The sequence below is a fragment of the Agelaius tricolor genome, unplaced genomic scaffold, assembly GCF_023055355.1.
Source record: "Agelaius tricolor isolate 1412-34295 unplaced genomic scaffold, bAgeTri1.0.p SCAF_10, whole genome shotgun sequence".
NCBI classification, from domain to species: Eukaryota; Metazoa; Chordata; class Aves; order Passeriformes; family Icteridae; genus Agelaius; species Agelaius tricolor.
In genome coordinates this window covers 24,935,045-24,954,518 of record NW_027269270.1, presented here as the reverse complement: position 1 = coordinate 24,954,518, position 19,474 = coordinate 24,935,045, and the positions used below count along the sequence as shown (strand labels likewise).

The 19,474-nt window shown below is 43.6% G+C and overlaps 1 protein-coding gene across 9 annotated transcripts in view; it reads right to left on the bottom strand.

Moving 5' to 3' along the window:
• SLC15A2 (solute carrier family 15 member 2) overlaps window positions 1–19,474 on the bottom strand; it is a 61,776-nt gene that overhangs the window by 11,555 nt on the left and 30,747 nt on the right. For 4 of the 9 annotated variants that reach the window (XM_071435255.1, XM_071435254.1, XM_071435259.1 and 1 more), the window contains 13 exons: window positions 18,582–18,668; window positions 18,177–18,266; window positions 17,794–17,838; window positions 15,537–15,569; window positions 14,390–14,478; window positions 12,698–12,779; window positions 10,663–10,788; window positions 10,135–10,299; window positions 7,469–7,515; window positions 5,260–5,370; window positions 4,080–4,176; window positions 1,496–1,642; window positions 368–472 (listed from right to left, as the gene is read on the bottom strand). In XM_071435255.1, coding sequence (XP_071291356.1) covers window positions 368–472; window positions 1,496–1,642; window positions 4,080–4,176; window positions 5,260–5,370; window positions 7,469–7,515; window positions 10,135–10,299; window positions 10,663–10,788; window positions 12,698–12,779; window positions 14,390–14,478; window positions 15,537–15,569; window positions 17,794–17,838; window positions 18,177–18,266; window positions 18,582–18,668 — 1,224 coding nt within the window. The other 5 variants (XM_071435256.1, XM_071435257.1, XM_071435258.1 and 2 more) reach the window with 5 other exon arrangements.

The window sequence follows — 19,474 nt, the reverse complement described above, 5'->3', positions numbered from 1 at the left end:
CCCCTGAGGAAGAGCTGAGTGCCCACGGGTCTCGTTTCTGGGGAGCACTCAATGTGTGGCTGCCACTGTGTCCAGGCTCCAGGTGCAGACACAGCCAGCTTGCCTAGAGCTGAGCTCCAGCAGCATTACCAGCACAGGTCAGGTACTTCCAGCCCTTGGAGGGCCAGGAAAGGCCAGTGCTCCCCAGGGGAGCTCCACTGAGGGCCCCACAGAGCAGGGGCAGGGGGACAGCTCAGAGTGAGCTGCTGTCAGCTCAGGGGCAGGAGCCTGGGGCTGGGCAGAGAAGCTGTGCACCAGGACATGGCCATCCAGAAGGACCAGAAGCCTGTTGCAAAGCATGACCTCTGTTTTAAGAGCCAAACCATACCTGTGCCATTGGTGCAGCCTCAGCAACAATGAGCACAAAGGTATTCCCCACAGCCACGGTGAGCAGCCAGCCTGCCTGCAGCACCGACTTCATGCTGGCTGGAGACTGAAAAGAGGAGAAGGGCCTGATCAGTGGGAACCGCGCTGCGCCCTTCGGCCCTGCTTCACCCTCTGCAGTCCTGCCCAGTGCAGGTGCCACTGGGCTCAGCCTAGGAGGAGATGCTGGAATTTCCTCTGTGTGGAGTGGTTAATCTGTGGTTAATCTCAACATCTGCATACAAGGAGCTTTCAAAACATTGACAGGAGGACACATGAAGACGCAGGAGGTGCTGGTGTTGCAGAGCTGAATCCGGGTCATCCCCAACCTGCAGCATCTGAAATGGTACCATCAGGACGTCCAAGGAGCCACACAAGCCCTGCAGCTTGGGATCTGGTGCCATGTGGCTGTACACCTTTGGAAAAGAGACTGGATCTTGATGTTAAATTTCCTGCTGAGGACAAATTTTTCACATCCCATTACAGATCATCCCACTGCATTAATCATCCTCATTAATAAACATCTGCACCTTACTCCAGGGATAGATTTGAGCAGCTTCAGTAGCTGTTTGACCATGTAATGTCTCAGTCCTCTCTTCTCATCAACCTCCCCAGACAACAATCAAATCATCCCTTGCAGGTTCATTACCCCTTGCTCCCTTGTTACAACCTTGCATGTTTAGACCCCTTCAGTCTCTCAATTTAAACCAGGTGCCAAATTCTTATGCCACCCTGTAGCCCTTGAGATACCTTGCCTTTATATCACTGAAAAATACATAGCACAAAATACTTCACTAGGAGAAAACCCTGATATAAAAATATTCAGACTTTTCCCGTTAACTATCCAGTTCTGTTCTGTGTTCTCAGGCATACCAGAAAAGGATATTTCTGAATATCACTGAGAACAGGTACCTTCGGAATATGAATTAATTTAGCTTCAGGGCACCCAGAAAGCTGTGTTACAATCCCACTTTCAGCTGAAGGATAGATAACATTGTTAGTGTCATGTCAAAAGTGGTATGACAAGTCAATGACAGATGCAGAAATAAATCTTGAAGTCTAATTGTAAGGTCGTTATCTTTAAGTGGAGTACCTGAGAATAGGAGAAGGCCAGACCTGTAATGGAGAACATCACCTCCCCAGCAGATATCAGTAAATATTGTGGTAACTGCCAGGCCATATGGACATTGTTGGCTTTGATGTCTTCTGACTTCCAAGTCTCAACAGCACCTCCAGAAATCTAGCAGGAAATTAAAAGCACACTGATTAGTTGCTGAAAGATCAGATCTTTCTTAGCCTGGACAACAGCAGCAAATTTACCAAAAAACAAAGTTTTAAGCAAAGGTGGAAAAAAAGCCCTGCCTTTGAAGCAAACTATGGCTCTCAACCCTGCCATTTTCAAGCCTGTTGGGAATAGGATGACTCCTCCTGCACGGGGCAGAGAGAGCAGGATGGAAGCATTCCAGCTCATTTAAGTACCACAAGAATTCCCTGAATTATTACAAACCAACCAGTTGTCTTCTGTAGTGGGGCTGGGAAAAGCCTGTGAGGTTCCAGTGCAGAGCCTGTGACCTGCTGCTGTCCCCAAGGTTGAAAAAGGATGAGAGGGTGTAAGTGCTCATGGCATCCATGTGGTCACTGCTCCCATCTTATCAGCACAGTACAACTTCCCTATGATATCATTGATACCCAAACAAATTCAGCTCAGGAATGCCAAGAGTAGCAAAGACAGCTCCATATTAGATCTACTCAGATAGTTATGGTAGCTGTATTCCTAATTATTTTTGTTTCTTTCCCCAGGTGTAATTAATACTGCCTGTGATGCACAGAGGCTCAGAGGCTGAGAAAGATTTGACTAGAAGCCAGGAAAACACTAGATTGAAATGACTTCAGGCAGAAAGCCCTGTGTTTAAGGAGAGTACTTGGGAAAATACAAGGGATGTTTACGAGATGTTCTTAATCACCAATCATTGCCAGGGAGGCAAATCAAGAGACTGTATTTCAGCAGGCTAAAAGGGGTGAGAAGAGTGCTGTGCATTGCTCTTTAGCCCATAAAGAAATGTCACAAGCACCATGCTGTAACTGGACACTGAGGAAGGCTGGGTAGAAGGCAGCATCCCCATGATTTAAGTTTCACAGTTCAGCTACATTAGCAGACTAATATATTGTATTCTTGGTTCTTCTATATGGCACTCCTGGCAGAGGAGCAGGGCTCAGTACAAATCACTGCAATAATTAAAAGTGATCTTGGCCTCAAGCAAACTAACTCTCTACAGAAAGCAGAAACCACAGAGAGAGAGATGGAAAAACAGAGGATGAAAAATATTGAAGTACTAGCACAGGGTTCGGAAGGGCTGAGGCACAGAGCCACCTTGAGCAGCCAGGGCTATAGCAGGAACCACAAACTGGAATCCTTGGCACAGTGACATGGGACACATTTACCTCAGCTGGCCCTGTTACCAGTGGCTCTGGGGCCATTTTCTTAGAGTTATATTTTTAATGCAACTTCTCTATCTGGTTTCTCATCTGGTGAAAGAGGCTTGCAGCCATGGGAGAGGGGTCTGGCCAACATCACTTCAAGTGTGTGTGTTTTATGTACATAAATCTCTGCACTCACAGATGGCAGCATCTGCTTGTTCCCTCCAGGGCTGTACATCCCACTCCAGCTACTGGAATTGGAAAAAAAAAATGCCAGGTGCTTCATGGCTATATTTTTCCCCCGATGTATTTGGACTCTGCAGACATGAACAGCTCCCATTAATTGCCCAACAGGGAGATGCTACTGCCAGGGAGTTGCTGACAACACTTTGCTCTGCTCATCACAACACAGCAGCCAAAGTCCCAGAGGGCAGCTTAGCAGTGTGTCCTGTCAGACCCAGTTTGTCTGTGCCTTTGTGGTGGAAAGGTTAAAATGGGAACTAAGCTGATCACGTTCATCTCTGTGGCTCCAGCCAGCTGGACCAGGGTTGAAGCAGTGTGTCTGAGAGGTTGGCAGGCAGGGAAAGGAATCCACCCTCTCAGAAGTGCTCAGACCTTATCAGGGCTAGGCTGTTCAGAAAACCAAGCCTTGACTTTATACTAGGCTCCAAATTAGCTGTACAGACAGTGAGAGGAGGAAACAGATGTACAACCTCACCAACCTCCTCCCTCAAGACTTTGTCCCTCTTCCCCCTATGCATGATCTACAAAATCTTGGAAGATCAGACTTTAGTTCAGTAAGCTAAATGTGAGGATAGAGCAGACTGTTTCTGCAATTTTTTTGAGTGTGAGGCACCACCAGGTACAATATTTTAAAGACCACAAGCAGAGCCAGCTCTTGGCAGATGGTAATAACTCTTTGCAGTGCTCTGGGTCAATGTTAACTACTCAAGGATGGCATGAGACCAGCACAAACCACAGATCACATGATTTTCTATGGAGGATTTCTATCAAGGAAAAGATTTTAATACTTTTTAACCCATGCAGTCTGACATGATCACAGTGTAAGGTGGAACAAATATACACCCACCTCACTAATGTAGGTACCAAAACTTTTCACAATCCCTTTGATAACAGGCTGCCTTCAGAGGGCTACTGCCCAGGGATCAGAGAGTGGACAAAGCACAGGAGAGTCACTAACACAGGAACAAAAGCACTACCAGAGAGTAGGAGTGTGTGACCATCATAGGAACACTTACATTAGTTATCACAACAGTGTATGAGGCACCAAAGTCAAGCAGCCCCAGCTCCAGGGGGAACTCTCCTGTTTCAGTTATGCATTTTCCATCATTATATCTAGATAAAAGGATGAAGGACAGTATTTCCCAGTTAGTTCCACAAACAAAGAACACAGAGCAGAGCTATCAAACACACCCCTGAAATGGAGCAGGGAGGATGCAAGATGTAAAAATACAGTAGCGTTTACATCAAACAATCACTGGAGTTCTTGCTATCTTATCTTTCTAGAAGCACTTGGGCACTGACTGGAATTCACCTAATGACCCAGGCCATTGCTAACATTTTTAATGGTTTCTGCTCTTTCTTAGCGCTGATGTAATTTTTTTCCCTCCCCTTAGGTTTATTTCCCTCCCTGAAATTTTGCTGCATTTCTTCAGGAAATGTAGGCCAGACAAGTAGTCAACAGGATCTCAGAGATATGGACCCAGAAGCAACTTTGTTTCCTTTCAATAGAGCAAATTAGCTTTCATATTTGTTCTTCTGATTTTGGATGTGCGAGATGGCACAGAAGCTCAGTAGCATTGCCACAATGGATGCTGCGTCCTACTAAATTGCAGCAATAAATATTTTGGATGGAGCTGATGCAGAGAAAAGCCATGAAGCTTGTTTTGAAACATTGGAAATGCTAGAAATACCCTACAAGAGCCAACTCCAGTGCTGCCAAACCAAGGCCATATGGAGCCCCTGTCTAACAAGCCCAGCCTGCAAAGCCATGTAATGCTACTTGATGTTACCAGCCCACATACTAACACTTGGTAGCGTGGAATATGAACTGGCCTTTCCCTGAGAGAACCATAACACGAGGAGCTTGGGCCTGAGAGAGTAACAAAATAAAGCAGGCACTAAATGGCAGAGGAGACTTTACCATGTTCCACCTTACTCCACTGGCAGATGCACAGGAATGGCCAGTCTCTTCCCTCCAGGCCCCCACATAATGTGAATAAAAACTTCTGCACACATGAGTGGCCTGGAGCAGCTGCTCTGCACTGAGTTGATAATTCTGCTTTTTACAAACATCTGCCCCCACAACCACATGCCAAGACAATAGCAATGCAGGTTTTGTTATTAGGCTGAGAAAAGTCTCTTTGTACCCAAGGAAATGCCTCAGCAAGGACCTTCAGCTCGGGAAGAGAGACTTACATGTCCCTCTCCAGCAGTGAGTACTCAGAAGCACTGTAGTTTTTCTGAACAACAATGAAACTTTTGCTATCGATGGTGAGGTTGACATCTTGGCTCAAAGCATTAACGAATCTGCAAAGAAACCATATTTCATTGACCTGTCACACAGGGCAGGAGAAGCATAATAGCAGACACTTTAGAAGTTTGCATAGTCTCCCAAAGCATTCTATAATTCCACAAGTTTATGAGAGTCTCTTCTGCAAGTTACCAAAATATTTGTTTGATTCATTGCCTAGTTTTTCAATACAAGATTATTTTCCCTGTTGCATTAGTTTACCCTCTTACTCTCTTTTTTGTGAAACCTGATCCTCACTTTTTGGGGTCTAGAACCTCCTGGCAATCCAGTTTCAGAGACCAACAAAGATTGCAGCAAATTCTGAGGAGGCCATGAAGATGATCAGAGGGCTGAGGCACCTCTCCTGTGAAGACAGGGCGAGGGAGTTGGGGCTGTTCAGCCTGGAGAAAAGAAAGCTCCAGGAAGACCTAAGAGCATCTTCCTAGTACCTGAAGAGGTCCTGCAAGAGAGCTGGAGAGGGACTTCTTACAAGGATATGGAGTTATAGGACAAGGGGGAATGCCTTTAAAGTGAAAGAGGGTAGAGTTAAATTGTGTTAGATTTTAGGAAGAATCTCTTCATTATGAAGGTGGTGAGACACTGGAATAGGTTGCCCAACAAAGCTGTGCATGCCTCATCCCTGGAAATGTTCAAGGCTGGGTTGGATCGGGCTTTGAGCAACCTGTTCTAGTGGGAGGGGTCCCTGTCCATGGCAGGGGTGTTGGTACAAGGTGATCTCAAGGTCCCTTCCAACCCAGACCATTCTGTGACACTATGGTGACTGTTCCACGGCTCTGTGAGGGGACAGAGTCTCAGCTGATCACAGGAAACTCTGAAGTTGTGCATCCTGATGAGCAGACGCACCATGCTGGCAAAGAAGCAGCCTCTACCAGCAGCAAGGAGTTTTCCAGCATAATAAGATATCTTCATCAAAACTAAAACTTATAATGGGAACAGTTTGTTTGGTGTTTTTTCATAGACAAAAGACAGTTTCCTTCTGGCAATTCAAAAACTGATAGTAAAACCAAATGCTTTTCATTTGACCTATGTTTTAAGATATTTTGCTTTTCAGCTCTTTAAGTGGGGGTGAAATCCCTGAAGTTAGTCAAGCGCTTAACAAAAGTAAAGTTTTAGTGCAAAAATAGTTTCCTCCTAGTGAAACTTCTTTACAAATTCTTAAATGGGAAGTCTGGGGATTTGGTCAAAAATCTCCCCAAGAAAATACAAAAAAAATTCTGACTGAATCAAGTCTTCAAGGTGTTTAGTCAGTAGAAACCTTCACAAATACAGGGCTATGAAGAGATACTGCTCTCCTAGTTTGTTTATACAGGTTTTCAGATAAAGGGGTTGGACATTGATTTTAAGGTTTTATTTGTTTGGTTGGTTTTTTGTTTTTATTTTGTGGTGGATTCATTTTGTTGCTTTGGTTTTTTTTCTAATTTCACCTTGCCCAAATCCTCTAGAAAGTCTAGCTGGAATCCTGGTTTTTTGGGGTCTTTGGGGGTTTTTTTGGGTTTTGTCTGTTTGGTTTTGGTTTGGTGGTTTGTTTTGTTTTTTGAAGTTTTTTTTGCAAATTTGCATCTTTTGCACCTCAGCAGCCAGCACAAACCAGAACAGGAGTGTTCATGGACTAAATGGGATAGCTCAAATTAGGAAGAGTGCACTAAGCAGAGTCCAATGCCCAGCTGAATTGTTTATGAGGATGTAAAATTGTTGCTGCATCCAATTTAGTAGACACTTGTACATGAGTTTGGGTGAACATCATGGGTTGGCCAATTTGCAAAGGACATAGCAACAGTTCCTATCCAAATTGCTGCTTCCCTTTCATCGGGGAGATGAATTTGCCACTTTTCCAAGGAAGGAGCTCTTTTATGTTGCCATCAGAGCCCAGACTACCCTAGGCAGTGAGCAGCAATAGTTCTCAGCTCTGCATGGCATGTGTGGGAGGTGACACTCTGTCAAGCCTCCACAGCTGACACCCAAGTCTTGCATGAGAAGTGTGGACTGGATTCCAACCCGAGAACATCTGGGCTATGTTACATACAGATGCATTAGACAAAAGCACTTTCCCTCTCCCAACCACCGCCAAATCCTCAAAAAAAACCCCATTCCTACCTAACAGCTGCCAAACCATTTTCTGGCTTTGCTTCCAAGTCTGTAATCTAAAGAGAGGAAGAAAAAAAAACATCAAACATATTTATTAATGCTGTCTTACAATGTGTGGCAGACAACAGTGGTGTCTGCAGAGTTACACACATACTGCAAAGCCTGTGGAAATTGACTGGACTCTCACATAAGCTTTACATCAGGCCACAGCTGGGGAGCCCTGGTACAGTGAAGCCAATGGCAAAACTTCATCTCCTCCAAGGGCTTAGGATGAGATCATACCTTTTCTCCTCATCTCTTCTGTAACACAGGCTGCTGAGTTTCAGCCAGTCACCCTTCTACTGAGGCATGTAACACTCTCCAAAAAAAGTATTTTTCTTGATCTTGAGCTAGCAAGAGAGCATTATCCACATTGGCATCTTTCAGTGACTACTTACAATTAAACTTAAGTGCATCACTCCTAAAAAATCTCCAAATGCCTAACTTTCAAACCCTGATTCTTGTCATATTCATAGACTTCACAGAAGTCTAAAGCAGAGAGGAACTGCTAGGTTACTATGCTGATGATCAAAGCATCACTCATGCTTTCCCTGATCCTCAATACTCAAGAGATTAAACTGTTTTAATATGCAGGCACAGAGTAGGAGAAACCAAGATGCTTGGTTTGTGCAGATCCCTGCAGACAGGTCCCTGCAATGGCCATCTGGATGGGCACACTGGGGAGTGAGAGTGTCTCTCCTGGAGACCACAGCTAGCACAGCAGCTAGATAGTTAATTGACACTCATTTGGAGAAACCTGTTTGGTGTACAACACTGAAAAAACACAGTTAAGTCACAGCCCTGCCCTGGAGGTTGTATGTCACAAAAAAAGAACACAAAGCAAAGCTCTTGGTTGGTAGAAATCCAGAGCTGTGCCATGTCCACTGAAGATGGCAGGGCAATTTCAATTTGCACTGCCCACAGATGGAACCCAGGCAAGCCAAGAGGGACTTTAGAAACTGGCTCTGTCTCAAAATTTTCTGGCCCTTTCTCCACACTTTTTTCCCTGATGCAAACCCCTGAGTTTCTGAGACCAGGGATCCAGAATTTCAGTATATCTATTAATGTCTATTGTACTTCAGAGTAATATGCTACCCACAAATAACATATGCCCTAAATAATAAATAGCCACAGTGAATAATAAATGTCAGAGCAATAAATAATAAACGGCAGCATCATTTTTTTTCCATGGGAGACACATGGGGATGAATACTCTCATTCCTTGCAGACAGACCAGCCAAACTATTACTCGTTTTCACTGATGATCCCCAGAGCTCTCAAATTCATTTCCTGCCTACTCAACAGCCCACAAAGGGGAAGAAACCAATTTGAGATAGGATTCTTCCAGGAAAGCATTCCCACCTGAGTGAGTGGGCCAACCCAGCAGTGAGGGAGGTAACTTGAGGGTGAGCCCTGCAACACAGCAGTGATGCTGGCACTGTTTTCCTTGTGTTGCAATGCTGGAAAAGTATCATTTATCACACTGTCTTCCACATCTCCCTTATCTAGAGCTGTGAATGACAGGTCAATAGCATCACCCAACAGCACAGATGTTTCCTAGCACATAAGAGCCTGCCTGTGCCAGGGTGGGCATTAATTTAAGCACAGTCTAGACAGCTGGGGCAGCATAGATGTACTGGAGCTCTGAGATTGCTATGCTCCAAACCTGTTGAAGGCTTTTGCTTCTTAAAGACTGTATGAAAATCACAAGTATCCATTTCCTAAAGAAAGCACACAGCTTTCAGGGTCACAGGGAAACTTTGTGTGCTATTGAGCCCCAGACTCCAAATCAAAAAGTCTGATCATCAGCAAAAAACCTTGAGGCTATGACAAAATAAATTCTTTAAATTAATTTTAAAAAAGTTATATGGTTTCTACTATATAACATTGAATGCTTGATATGGCTACCCTGCAAGGTAAAAGGCTCAGGAACTGCAAAGAGAATGGGTATTTTAGCATGAGGACAGATTCTGATGGCATTTACACACCTGCCACAATGTGCAATAACACCATGAATTTCAAGAGAGCTTCTTAGGATACAGCTATGCATAAAAGGTATCAGAATCTGCCCTATACATCCCATATCCCATATGCCCCTCTCTGATTGTTGCAGAAATACACAAAAGTCCAAATACAGCCAGCTCTACTGCAGAGCCTGAAATGAGTTTAATCATTTATTCTGTTCAGCAAAACAAATGGGCCTTCTGTGCTTTTTCACTAAACACTTGCAATAACTAATCCCAGAATCATTCCTCTGATGCTTTTATTCCATGGCCAGCCCTAGAGCCCCTTTAACATCTTTGCTTTATAGAGCCATCTTGGGGGAAAACCCCTGGCTCTGTTTCCCCAGCTTTCTCCAGCTCTGCTGCCTAGCAGGCATGACTCTGCTCTCCCACTGCAGCACTCAGTGGATTAAAGTGTGCCCAGAAACTCTCAGATGCCACAACGCCTCTATTAATCAACCAGCAGAAATGTGTACAGATCCAGTGCCTCTAGCTAAGAAGTGAGTTTTAGACCATCTGAGAGCAATCAGACAGACATTGCAACTGAGCAAATGAATTAATGAGCCTATCACCCCATTGTAGCATCACAGCCATTGAATTAATACTGTATTTACACTTCACTCCCACACTCACTAAGCGGCTTGATAGGCTTCCTTCTGCCTCAAAAACAATTAAGCTGTATACTGATTTTTCCTTCACGGTGTAGTTAAAAGCAAGAGTCAATCCTTGATGTTGCAGGGTGAAGTGAAGGCTCTGTTGCTCTCCATTCAATATTAATTTTGAGTACTCAGCTGGGTTCTGTGGAAGAAAATAAACTTGGTTACACTTTCTTCAGATAAGAAAGGATTTGTATTTTCCTACCAGGTGCAACACTATCCCCTCTTTAAGGGAGTCTGTAATCCTGTTATCCTCTATTCCTAATTACAGGTGAATGTAAGGTGTATCCTTTGCTGGGGAAATTCTTCTCCAAATGTTCAATTTCCGTTTCATACAACAGAGATATTATGCTTCATTTGTAAAGCTATTCCCATGCACTTCTAAGGCAATGGAGCAGAACAAGCTTTTGCATCTGTGGGCTTTATTAGAAAAAACCTGTAAAAATCTCCATCCTTTCTTCAATGACATGCAAGTCAGGCCTTTCAGTCCCAAATATATGCTTACCTGAAAAGACTCCACAGGCTGCTGAAATAGGTCCTTATCTTGGATTGCCACTTGAACAGGGTTCTTTGCCAAATTCAGGACCCGAATTAAACTTTCTTTTGGGACAAGTCGAGGCATATCGGTTTCCTAATTAAAGTAAAAGGCTTTAAGTGCCATCTGTATGCTTTATTAGCACGTTAATATCTCTTCATTTTTAGCCATAATAGTCTTCCTCTCTGTAATGACACTTATCCATCCCTTCCTCAACAGAAGTTGCACTCAGAGAAAACTGAACATAAATCATTTTTAGGGAGGTTTCCTCATAGTAGCTCAATGGCCAACCCATCATTCCTCCCAAAAATTGCTCTTCACACCACTAAGTGTACAGACTGCACACCTACTGAGGAGGTAGAACAATGTCACAACTTTCATTATACAGCTCCCTCATGCCTGGATTTAACCAACTGCCATATCAGAATGAAAAAATTTGTGCTTAGCTTTCAAAAGCAGTGACAAGAATAATTATTTCCCACTGCAGTTAGTGACTGGGAAAAGAATCAGACCAGAAGTTAAGTAGATTTGAAAATCCCAGTCCAGCTTCATGTCTGTAATCAGTGCTTTTGCATTACTGGACCTTGCTATCTATACAGCTGACTGTATAGATATTATTCCTTGTTTTCTAAGAGAGGTAAGCTGATGCCTCCAGCACTGAGGTATCTCCTTCTGTCAGGAACCATTTCCTAGAAAGAGTACATCAATCAGTGTCAGCCTTGTACTACCTGCAGAGCTAATATTTTTTTGACTTCTCTTTTTTTCTCATTTTATTTTCAAGTAGCTGCAAGCAATACTGCAGAGCTATTTATTTTTCTTCTATCTTATCTGATAATTTGGGTATTGCAGGCAGGGCATTTTGAACCTAACTGGGTGGGGAGACACACTGCCAAAGAAGTCAGAATGAGCTGATTTCCTTGTATCCATATGTTGCTCTGGACCAACAGGCAGATAATATTATCCAGCAAATTCCATTACTGTAGCTTTTCACTTCTGCTACCCACAGACATGCGAAGGTGGACCATCTTACCCTCCTCTTTGCTAGATCTTAAAATGCCTTTAGGGTAAAATTTTCATGCACAGGCAGAGGGAACCTTTCACCCCCAGCCAGAGCAAACTTTGGCACTTGGCCAGAGATTCTGGTGGTGGCAATGAGAGCATTTCTTTGCTCACATAAAGAGAGCAGAAAAAAGACCTGAACCCACAGAGTCTCATTTCAGTGGGAGGCTCGTTAGGGGATTCACCTGAGGAACCAGCAGATGTTAATCCAGGGCTGTGAGCCAGCCACTCTAACAGAATGTTTTAGGTATACATAGAAGCTTTAAAAATTAATCCTATAGTAACTTTTGCGAGACAAAGGTCAGCCAAAGTCTACACAATGCTGGTCATGAACCAGAAACAAACAGTACAAATCTGCAGGAGCTAACATGGAATTTATAAGAGATGTGCTGCCATCCTCTCTGGGGATGCCTGGCAGTCCTTGATGTCTGTGTCAGCATTCACCTGCCTCTCCAGAGAAACACTTTGGCTTGTGAAAAAAGCCATCCCCATCATAAAGCAGGAAAGTGATTACATTTTAAAATTTTAAAACAATTAAAAAAACCAAAACCACCACACACACACAAAAGACCCCAAACAGAAAAGTATAGGCAAGCTACAGCAAGAAATAGGAGAGAGAACAGACTACCTTTCGGAAATTAATCACTAGCATTAACTAGATGTCTGTCAAGCACTTTGACGATGGAAATCTAGAATATAGACCAATACAGATGACCAGCACAGCAAAACTGCAAAGACTAGAAAGAAAGACACAGAGACAAAGAGAGGGAAAAGTAGACAAGGTAAGAATTATCATTAGCAACTGGATCAGTATGCTCAATTGTAAAGAAAACATTACAAACTTTCATAAAGGAGCACAATGGCTTAAAGGATTATCTACCAGACATCACTAATAACAACCCATGGAAAGAAAGTATTTCTGAGGAATGCCTTGTGCTTTACTTACATTTATTTTGACTTCTATAATGGCTGCAAGTCCAAATGCCAGCCCTGCAAGGATCATACCTGTTGCCATTTTCCTAATAGGTCTATGGAGCAAATGAAAGAGGTGCCATTAAGGAAAAAAAAGTGATTTAAACTATAGAATACCATTCCTCAGAGCCAAAGATGTGCCAGAACCATGTAATAAACTGTCCGACAGGTGGCACTCAGGATGACAGGCTGTTTATATTGCCAATCTCTTAACTTAAAACTATTTTATTATTCTGCATGAGGCCAGCACTCACTGAGGCCAATTAAAACTGATATGCCATGAAAAGAAGTTCCTTCCTTGCAAGTTTCATATTATCTTTTTCCCAGCTCTTCTAGTGGGAATAGCTCATGACTTTATGTTAATCTATGATGTTGGAAGAAACACCAGAAATTATGTATCTTCAAGTCCCTTTTGGGAAAGGCAAAAGAAAAGTAACATTCTATTTAGCAGTGGGAATAAGGAATAGAAAAATGTGTAGTTTATGTCCTCAATGTTTCTGACCATCTGGGGCATCATTCTGGGTTATTTCTCATGCCAATACATTTACATTTCTAGGAAATAAAGAGCTTTCTTTTAAACTCAAGGCAAAGCTAGTGCAACTTTACCAGAATTACGTGAGAAAATCTGATATAAATCAGAATAATTCATGTCCAGAACAGCAGATTCAATATGAGTATTGAGTTGTTGAGATTTGAGACAAATCTGGTTCTGGATCAGGAAGTTTTCTGCCAAGTCAAGGCACAGTCCAGGCCGTGGGCTCACAATGGTATCAGGGAGAAGCACAGGCTCTGATGTGTATCCTCCAAAAGGGGCACCACTGCAGGGCTGGACAATGTTTTTGATATGTCTTCAGGCGCAAGTAATTCAAATGGTGGGAAAGCCTTCCCCTTCACCAGCAGGGTGAAGGGGAAGGTTTCTGAGGCACCTGCCACCCCCATTTTATGTGGTTTTGTCTGTCCAGCATTTTAGTTTGGATTTGGAATATGCTTTTTAAGCCAGTCACCCCACTCATTACCCTTTCCCATGCTATGGCTCACATGCAGAAGTGGTGCTGGGGCATAGAAACTTGTGTCCTTTCAGCTGAAATTCCACTGACAAAGGCACTCCAAGAGTACACATAATGTACTTGCACTGCTACAGGGCATCAGTCCACAGAGGCAGAATACAGATACTCTGAAGTTAATTTACACAAATTGCATAAAGTGGGTCTCATAAACAACCTGAGGTCTGCTCCTATTACACTGCACTTCTTGCCAACATAGACTAAGGATAAAATGCTTGGCTCATGTGGAAGATCCTAGCCAGCATGGGACCATGAATTTGGTCCCATGGGGACTTTTTCAGGGAGGGAATTATTTAGGCATGACCTGGGAAACAAGGCGGAAAACACGTTGATCAAATTCAAAATGAGACTACTCGTATCTGCTTTTGGAAAAATCTGTACAGAGCAGAATCCAACATTGAGTTTTACCCTCTGGCATTTCCATGGGGAAATTAGTCACTCCCTTCTGTGGAAGAGGGTGATGCCGCCTCTTAGGACTGAAGTATACTCAAGTATTGGGAAAGGTGAATGGAAATTTGTATTTCTCTTCCTTAAAAGCTATTCTGCACATTTACAGCAAAAGAAAAAGCACAGGTGCATTTGCACTGTCCCCAAGTACTTACGTGAAATTCAATTTGCACATGTTTATCAGGGGGTAGAGCCCAAAGTCAAAAATTGGGATGAAGACAAGAATAAGAAGTGGATTTAAGAACTGCAATACAAAAGAATGGGAGTTCAGTGACTAGAAAGCAACTTTTAGTAATTAAACCCATAAAGCACTGTCCTCCAGAAATAATTCCATTACAGAAGGGACATGGACAAACACTTAAAACCTCCTTTTAAAATATAATCACAGTTTGCACTTAACAGCTTCTGCTATTTAGTTTTCACAGGCATGAATATATTTTGTTCATATCCTCCTCTCCAAGAGGCAAGAAAGCATCAGTGGCCCAGTTTCCCTGGAGAGAGAACTGAAAGATGATGTTTTTAAAGAGTACAAACCCCACTGACAATAGAGACAGGTGACCTTTGGTGCTGTGGTGGGACCTTACAACAAATCAGCAATAATGGAAACATCTTGGGCAAAATCCCAGAGGAACAGGCACTATTCTGTGAGATTGGCAATTTCTCACACTTCAACACAACCAAGTAATCCCCCAGGAACAAAGTTTCTCCCGGTAGGGGCACAGCTTGTCTGCCAGCCAGAAGTGGCAAAGCAAGAAAATAGAGAGCAATGAAGAACAAGCAGGGAGAAATGTTGTTTCAGTTCCAAAGGAAGATTTCAGGGAACAGAACAGCTTTGAATTTCTCCAGAGCTATTCACCATAAGAATTGTAATCAACTGTGACAACATAGCACCATCTTGCTTTCATGTTTTCATCTCCCCTGCAGAAAGGGAGGAACCAAACATATTTTAAGAATAACGTTCATCCCAGGACAGGAGCCTGTTAAAAGGAGATACAAGTTGTATTCTCCACATGCCAGCACTACCTCAAGAATTATTATGGTGGTATGTTACCCCACACCTCTGCACTGTTCTGCAGGAGTCAACTTCTGCATTAGGACATCCTCAGGGTCTTCTGAACCCCAGGCTTGCAAAGCAGCCTGTCAACAATAAGGCAGAAGCCACACCACAGCAAGCAGCAGGGGCACTGCTATCACCTTGAAAAGGAGCAGAGAATGGCCACTGGTCCCATGAGAAAAATATAAATGAGAGAAAAGAAGAAGATACATTCAAAGGGTTATTTCCTACCCTGTAATGTCTTTTACCTGCATTTGGTCAGGCTGAAGGACATATATTCCCTGAAACAAAAAGACAGTCCAAGTGATTCATAAACACTATAACATATCAGTGCATATGGTAAATAAGCAATCGGTCCCAGAGAGGCCTTTGCAGCCAAGGTGGTTTCCTCAAATGCTTTATGTTGGCTTTAGCAGCTGATATTGTGTTCTTGACACTTTTTGTCTAAGGACACAGTGTTTAATAAGATCATTTTGCAGAAGGAAGCTGCACTCAATCCTTGGTATTTGGCAGCTGTGACACAGCTTGTGACAGGTACTGAGGCCCATCCTTCAGGCTGGCTGAGCCATGAACTAGGTGAGGGGAGGAGGATAGGGGTGGTAAGTGTCCAAGCTGAGAGGCAGGCTTCCAGCTTCCTCCCTCCCTGCTTCTATGAAGTGAAAAGCCCCAATCCTATAAGTGAGTGTTCCCAAGCTTCAGGACCCCATGATTTCTCCCAGGTTCCCCAAAGGATAATAGAAGACCATCCTTGAGCCAGTGGGCTGCACAAACACCTCTTTCCTCCCCCCATCTGCATCTAAGAGGCTTTGGACAACTGCAACTTCTAGGTTTGAGGCAGGAGTCCTCAGGGCTGTAAGAGGTGTCTCACACTTGCATCACTATCCCAGCCCCACAAATGGGCAAGGTCAACAGGAATGGATGGATGAGGGATCCCAAACTCCAAAAGGAACCATGGACCTGTCTCCAGGAAGGGACTGGTGGTTTTCTGAACTCCATTAAATGCTTTTCATTTGAAATTAAGATGAAGAAGATGGGGGGAAGGGTTCAGGGTCAGGGGGAAGAGTGCAGGAGGGAAGAAATTATAAAGGAAATAATGTCTTTCCAAGAAAATACTGGGGGGTTCTCTCCTGTCTGCCAGTCCTGTCCTGAGCAGAGTCTAGACTGGCTGCCTGTCTCTGCCCACAGCTGCATCCTGGGAGAGTGGAAAAATACCAGGCAAATGCCCCCTCCTGCTACTTTGCACACACTATAGAAATGTGCCATTAGGAAATGAGCCTGCAAATACTTCATCTGACACTAAACCATTCCCTATTTGACTCCAGACTTCCTAGCTGAGCCCTTGTCTACAGAACTGAAAGTCACAGAGTTTTACAAACATGAACTTCAACAAGCCTAAGGGTGGGATCATTCCAATGCTGCAGTTAATTTTCACCTTCTTGAGGTGGGGCAGCTCAAGAGGGGAGAGCAGAGGAGACTGAAACAAAAGCCAAGGAGCTATCCAAGTTGGTGTGACAAAAAAAAAAGCCTTGAATCTATTTTCCTCACCTGGGAGAGGCCAGTAGTGACACCTGGTGATACTTAGCTCTCCTGCTAATGGATCACTAAGTGCATGTGAGCAAAACACCAGAAAACTAATGTTTTAGATATACATCACATAGACTGCATGGACTTTGTTCTGTCTTTCTGAGGTGGATAAATATTACCCAAGGTGTAGTCTTTTTCATGCCTCATTTGAACTAATTAAGCCTAATCAGTATCACATACTGAGAGCCCAAATTTAACAGGAGTGACATAGAAGGTCTCAGATTTGTGGCTTTAAGACAATTTTAAACTGGAAAATGGACACTTACAATCCTAGATTTTGATGTGAGCATCTGCAGGCAAGACCTAGATGGCCTGTTAAAACATGTATGTCTAAACAGATCTAGATGGCCTATTAAAACACATATGGGGCTGAAAAACAGCCCAGTGTGGGGACACCTTCAGGCAGATAGCTGATCTACATTTATCTGCTACTGTAGCCATTCACACCTTTGAAGACCTTTATGGAAACTAGCTAATTAATCCCTATCACATCTTTAACATATACACAAGGTTCCTGCTGGTTTTGAGAGGCTTCATTAATGTATCACCAAGTGATCCAGTGAAGAAATGTACAACAGCTCTAGTCACACCTTAAAAGGGCTGAGTAACTTGTCTGCTTTCCATGGGGGCAGCAGGTTGAAAATCCTACCTGCTCTAGGTCACAGGGCCACTGGCTGCCAGCAGGTCAGCACCCCTGACCTTGTAGGCTGCTGATCTCCCCAGCCCTCACTTCTAGCTGAGATGAGTTGTGATGAACTGAACATGGCTGCATGAACAGAGCCTCTGGCTTCTAATCACCAGAAGTGAGACTCACCCAGATTCACCAAGCAGACGCTCTTAGTACTGCAAGACTCCGGTTAATAAGCAAGAGCGGGGATGTTACTACTAGTCTTACCAGCCCTGATGACATTAAGTACTTACAAAATCAGCATTCATTTTTGTGGCTTGCAAAGTCCACCTGGATCCCTAAAGAGAAAACAGACAGCAGTGAAGCCTTCAAGATGTTCTGTGGGGCTAGAAAACACGGAGACAGAGAAGATGACAGTGATGGAGGTCTTATTTCCCATCTATTCCTTCCCTTCCCTGTAACACTTGTCATTAGGCAGGTCACATTCTCCCCTCTCATTCTCCTGTGCCAGACACTTTGCAGGACTCTGAAGGGCTGACCAGGAGTGATGGTGGAAGGCCCTGGACACTTGGTAGGAATATGGCGTGCTGTGTCCCCAGGATGGTTTGGAATTACCCCAAAAGGACAGAGGTGCCAACCAAGGCTGGCAGGCAGAGCTGTACCCACTGTACTGTACCTGCTGATCAAACAGGGCCCAGAACATTGGCAGTGGTATGAAGAGGAAGAGAACACGAGTCACCATTTTGACCTCCCCAATCAGCTGTTTCTAAAAGGGAACAGGCAAAAAGGTAAGGTAGGGGTGTAAAGCCAACAGGTGATTCAAGCCACAAAGCATAACTCCTATTTCTTTCTGCATGGCAGTTCTCCATTGCTCTTCCTTGTGACATGGGATATGTTTGCATTTCTAAATTTCAGTGCAGCACCTAAACCGTCCATTAAGGGTCAGGAGAGTACAGATGTGGGAAGGGACAGGAAAATGCATGTGAGGAATGGTGTGGCCAGGCTAGTCCTACTCTCTCCCCTGTCTGTCTGCCTATCTTCCCCTTCCCACTCCAAACCTACCAGGTAGAGCATCACTCACTGAGTATTTTTCTGAAGCCCAGTCCAGCCAGTGATCTCTCTTTGGAATCTCAGGGGAGCGGTTTTTCAGCCGGTTTTTAATAGCAAACTAGGGAGAAAAACAGGTGAGTAACTCACTCATGCCATACCTGCCCTTGTCACACTCCCAACTCAAGGCTACCTTCCCCATCTCCAAATGTAAGTAGTGCCAGAACATAGAGGGGGTGGGTTGCTGGATACCTCTAAAGTCTCAGATTGGAGGCTTTATGATGAATTATCTGCAGGGAAGTTTCTATGACATCGGTTGATTAAAGGTATGAAGGGGCAATGAATCAGAGAATCACTGAATCTTAGAATATCCTGAGTTGGAAGGGTACCACAAGGGTCACTGAAGTCCAGCTCCTGGCCTGTTTATGCTGTGTGCTCCAGTCACTGAACACACTGACAAAAAAAGTGGCAGACCTCACTTAGAAATCCTGTCTTTAAGATCCTGCCTGTTTCCCCAAGGTAAATTTGGCACTAGGACTGACCTAGATAAAGAGAAAACATCTGCTGTTAGCAACAGCTTCCTGAAATAGAAACATCATTATCCACCTAATAATAAGAGAGTATTTTTCACATACTGTATTCAGCTCACACACCATGAAAAACAATTTATAAGGCTCTAATGCAACTTCAGCAAGTGTCTCTTGCATTTACATGAACATGCTGAATGTCCATAATGTGAATGTGTGCTATTACTGTCTGCTGAACTGATAAAGTTCAGAAAAATTATTCAACTGAATAAAAAGGAAGTCATATATCTGATACTCTCTGAGTTTCTGAATTTTCCTTTCAGTTCAGTTTCCACCAGCATCTGCCACGTGTGGTTCTATTAGGTGGACATCAACTGAACAGTTTGTGGAGCTAAGGGAA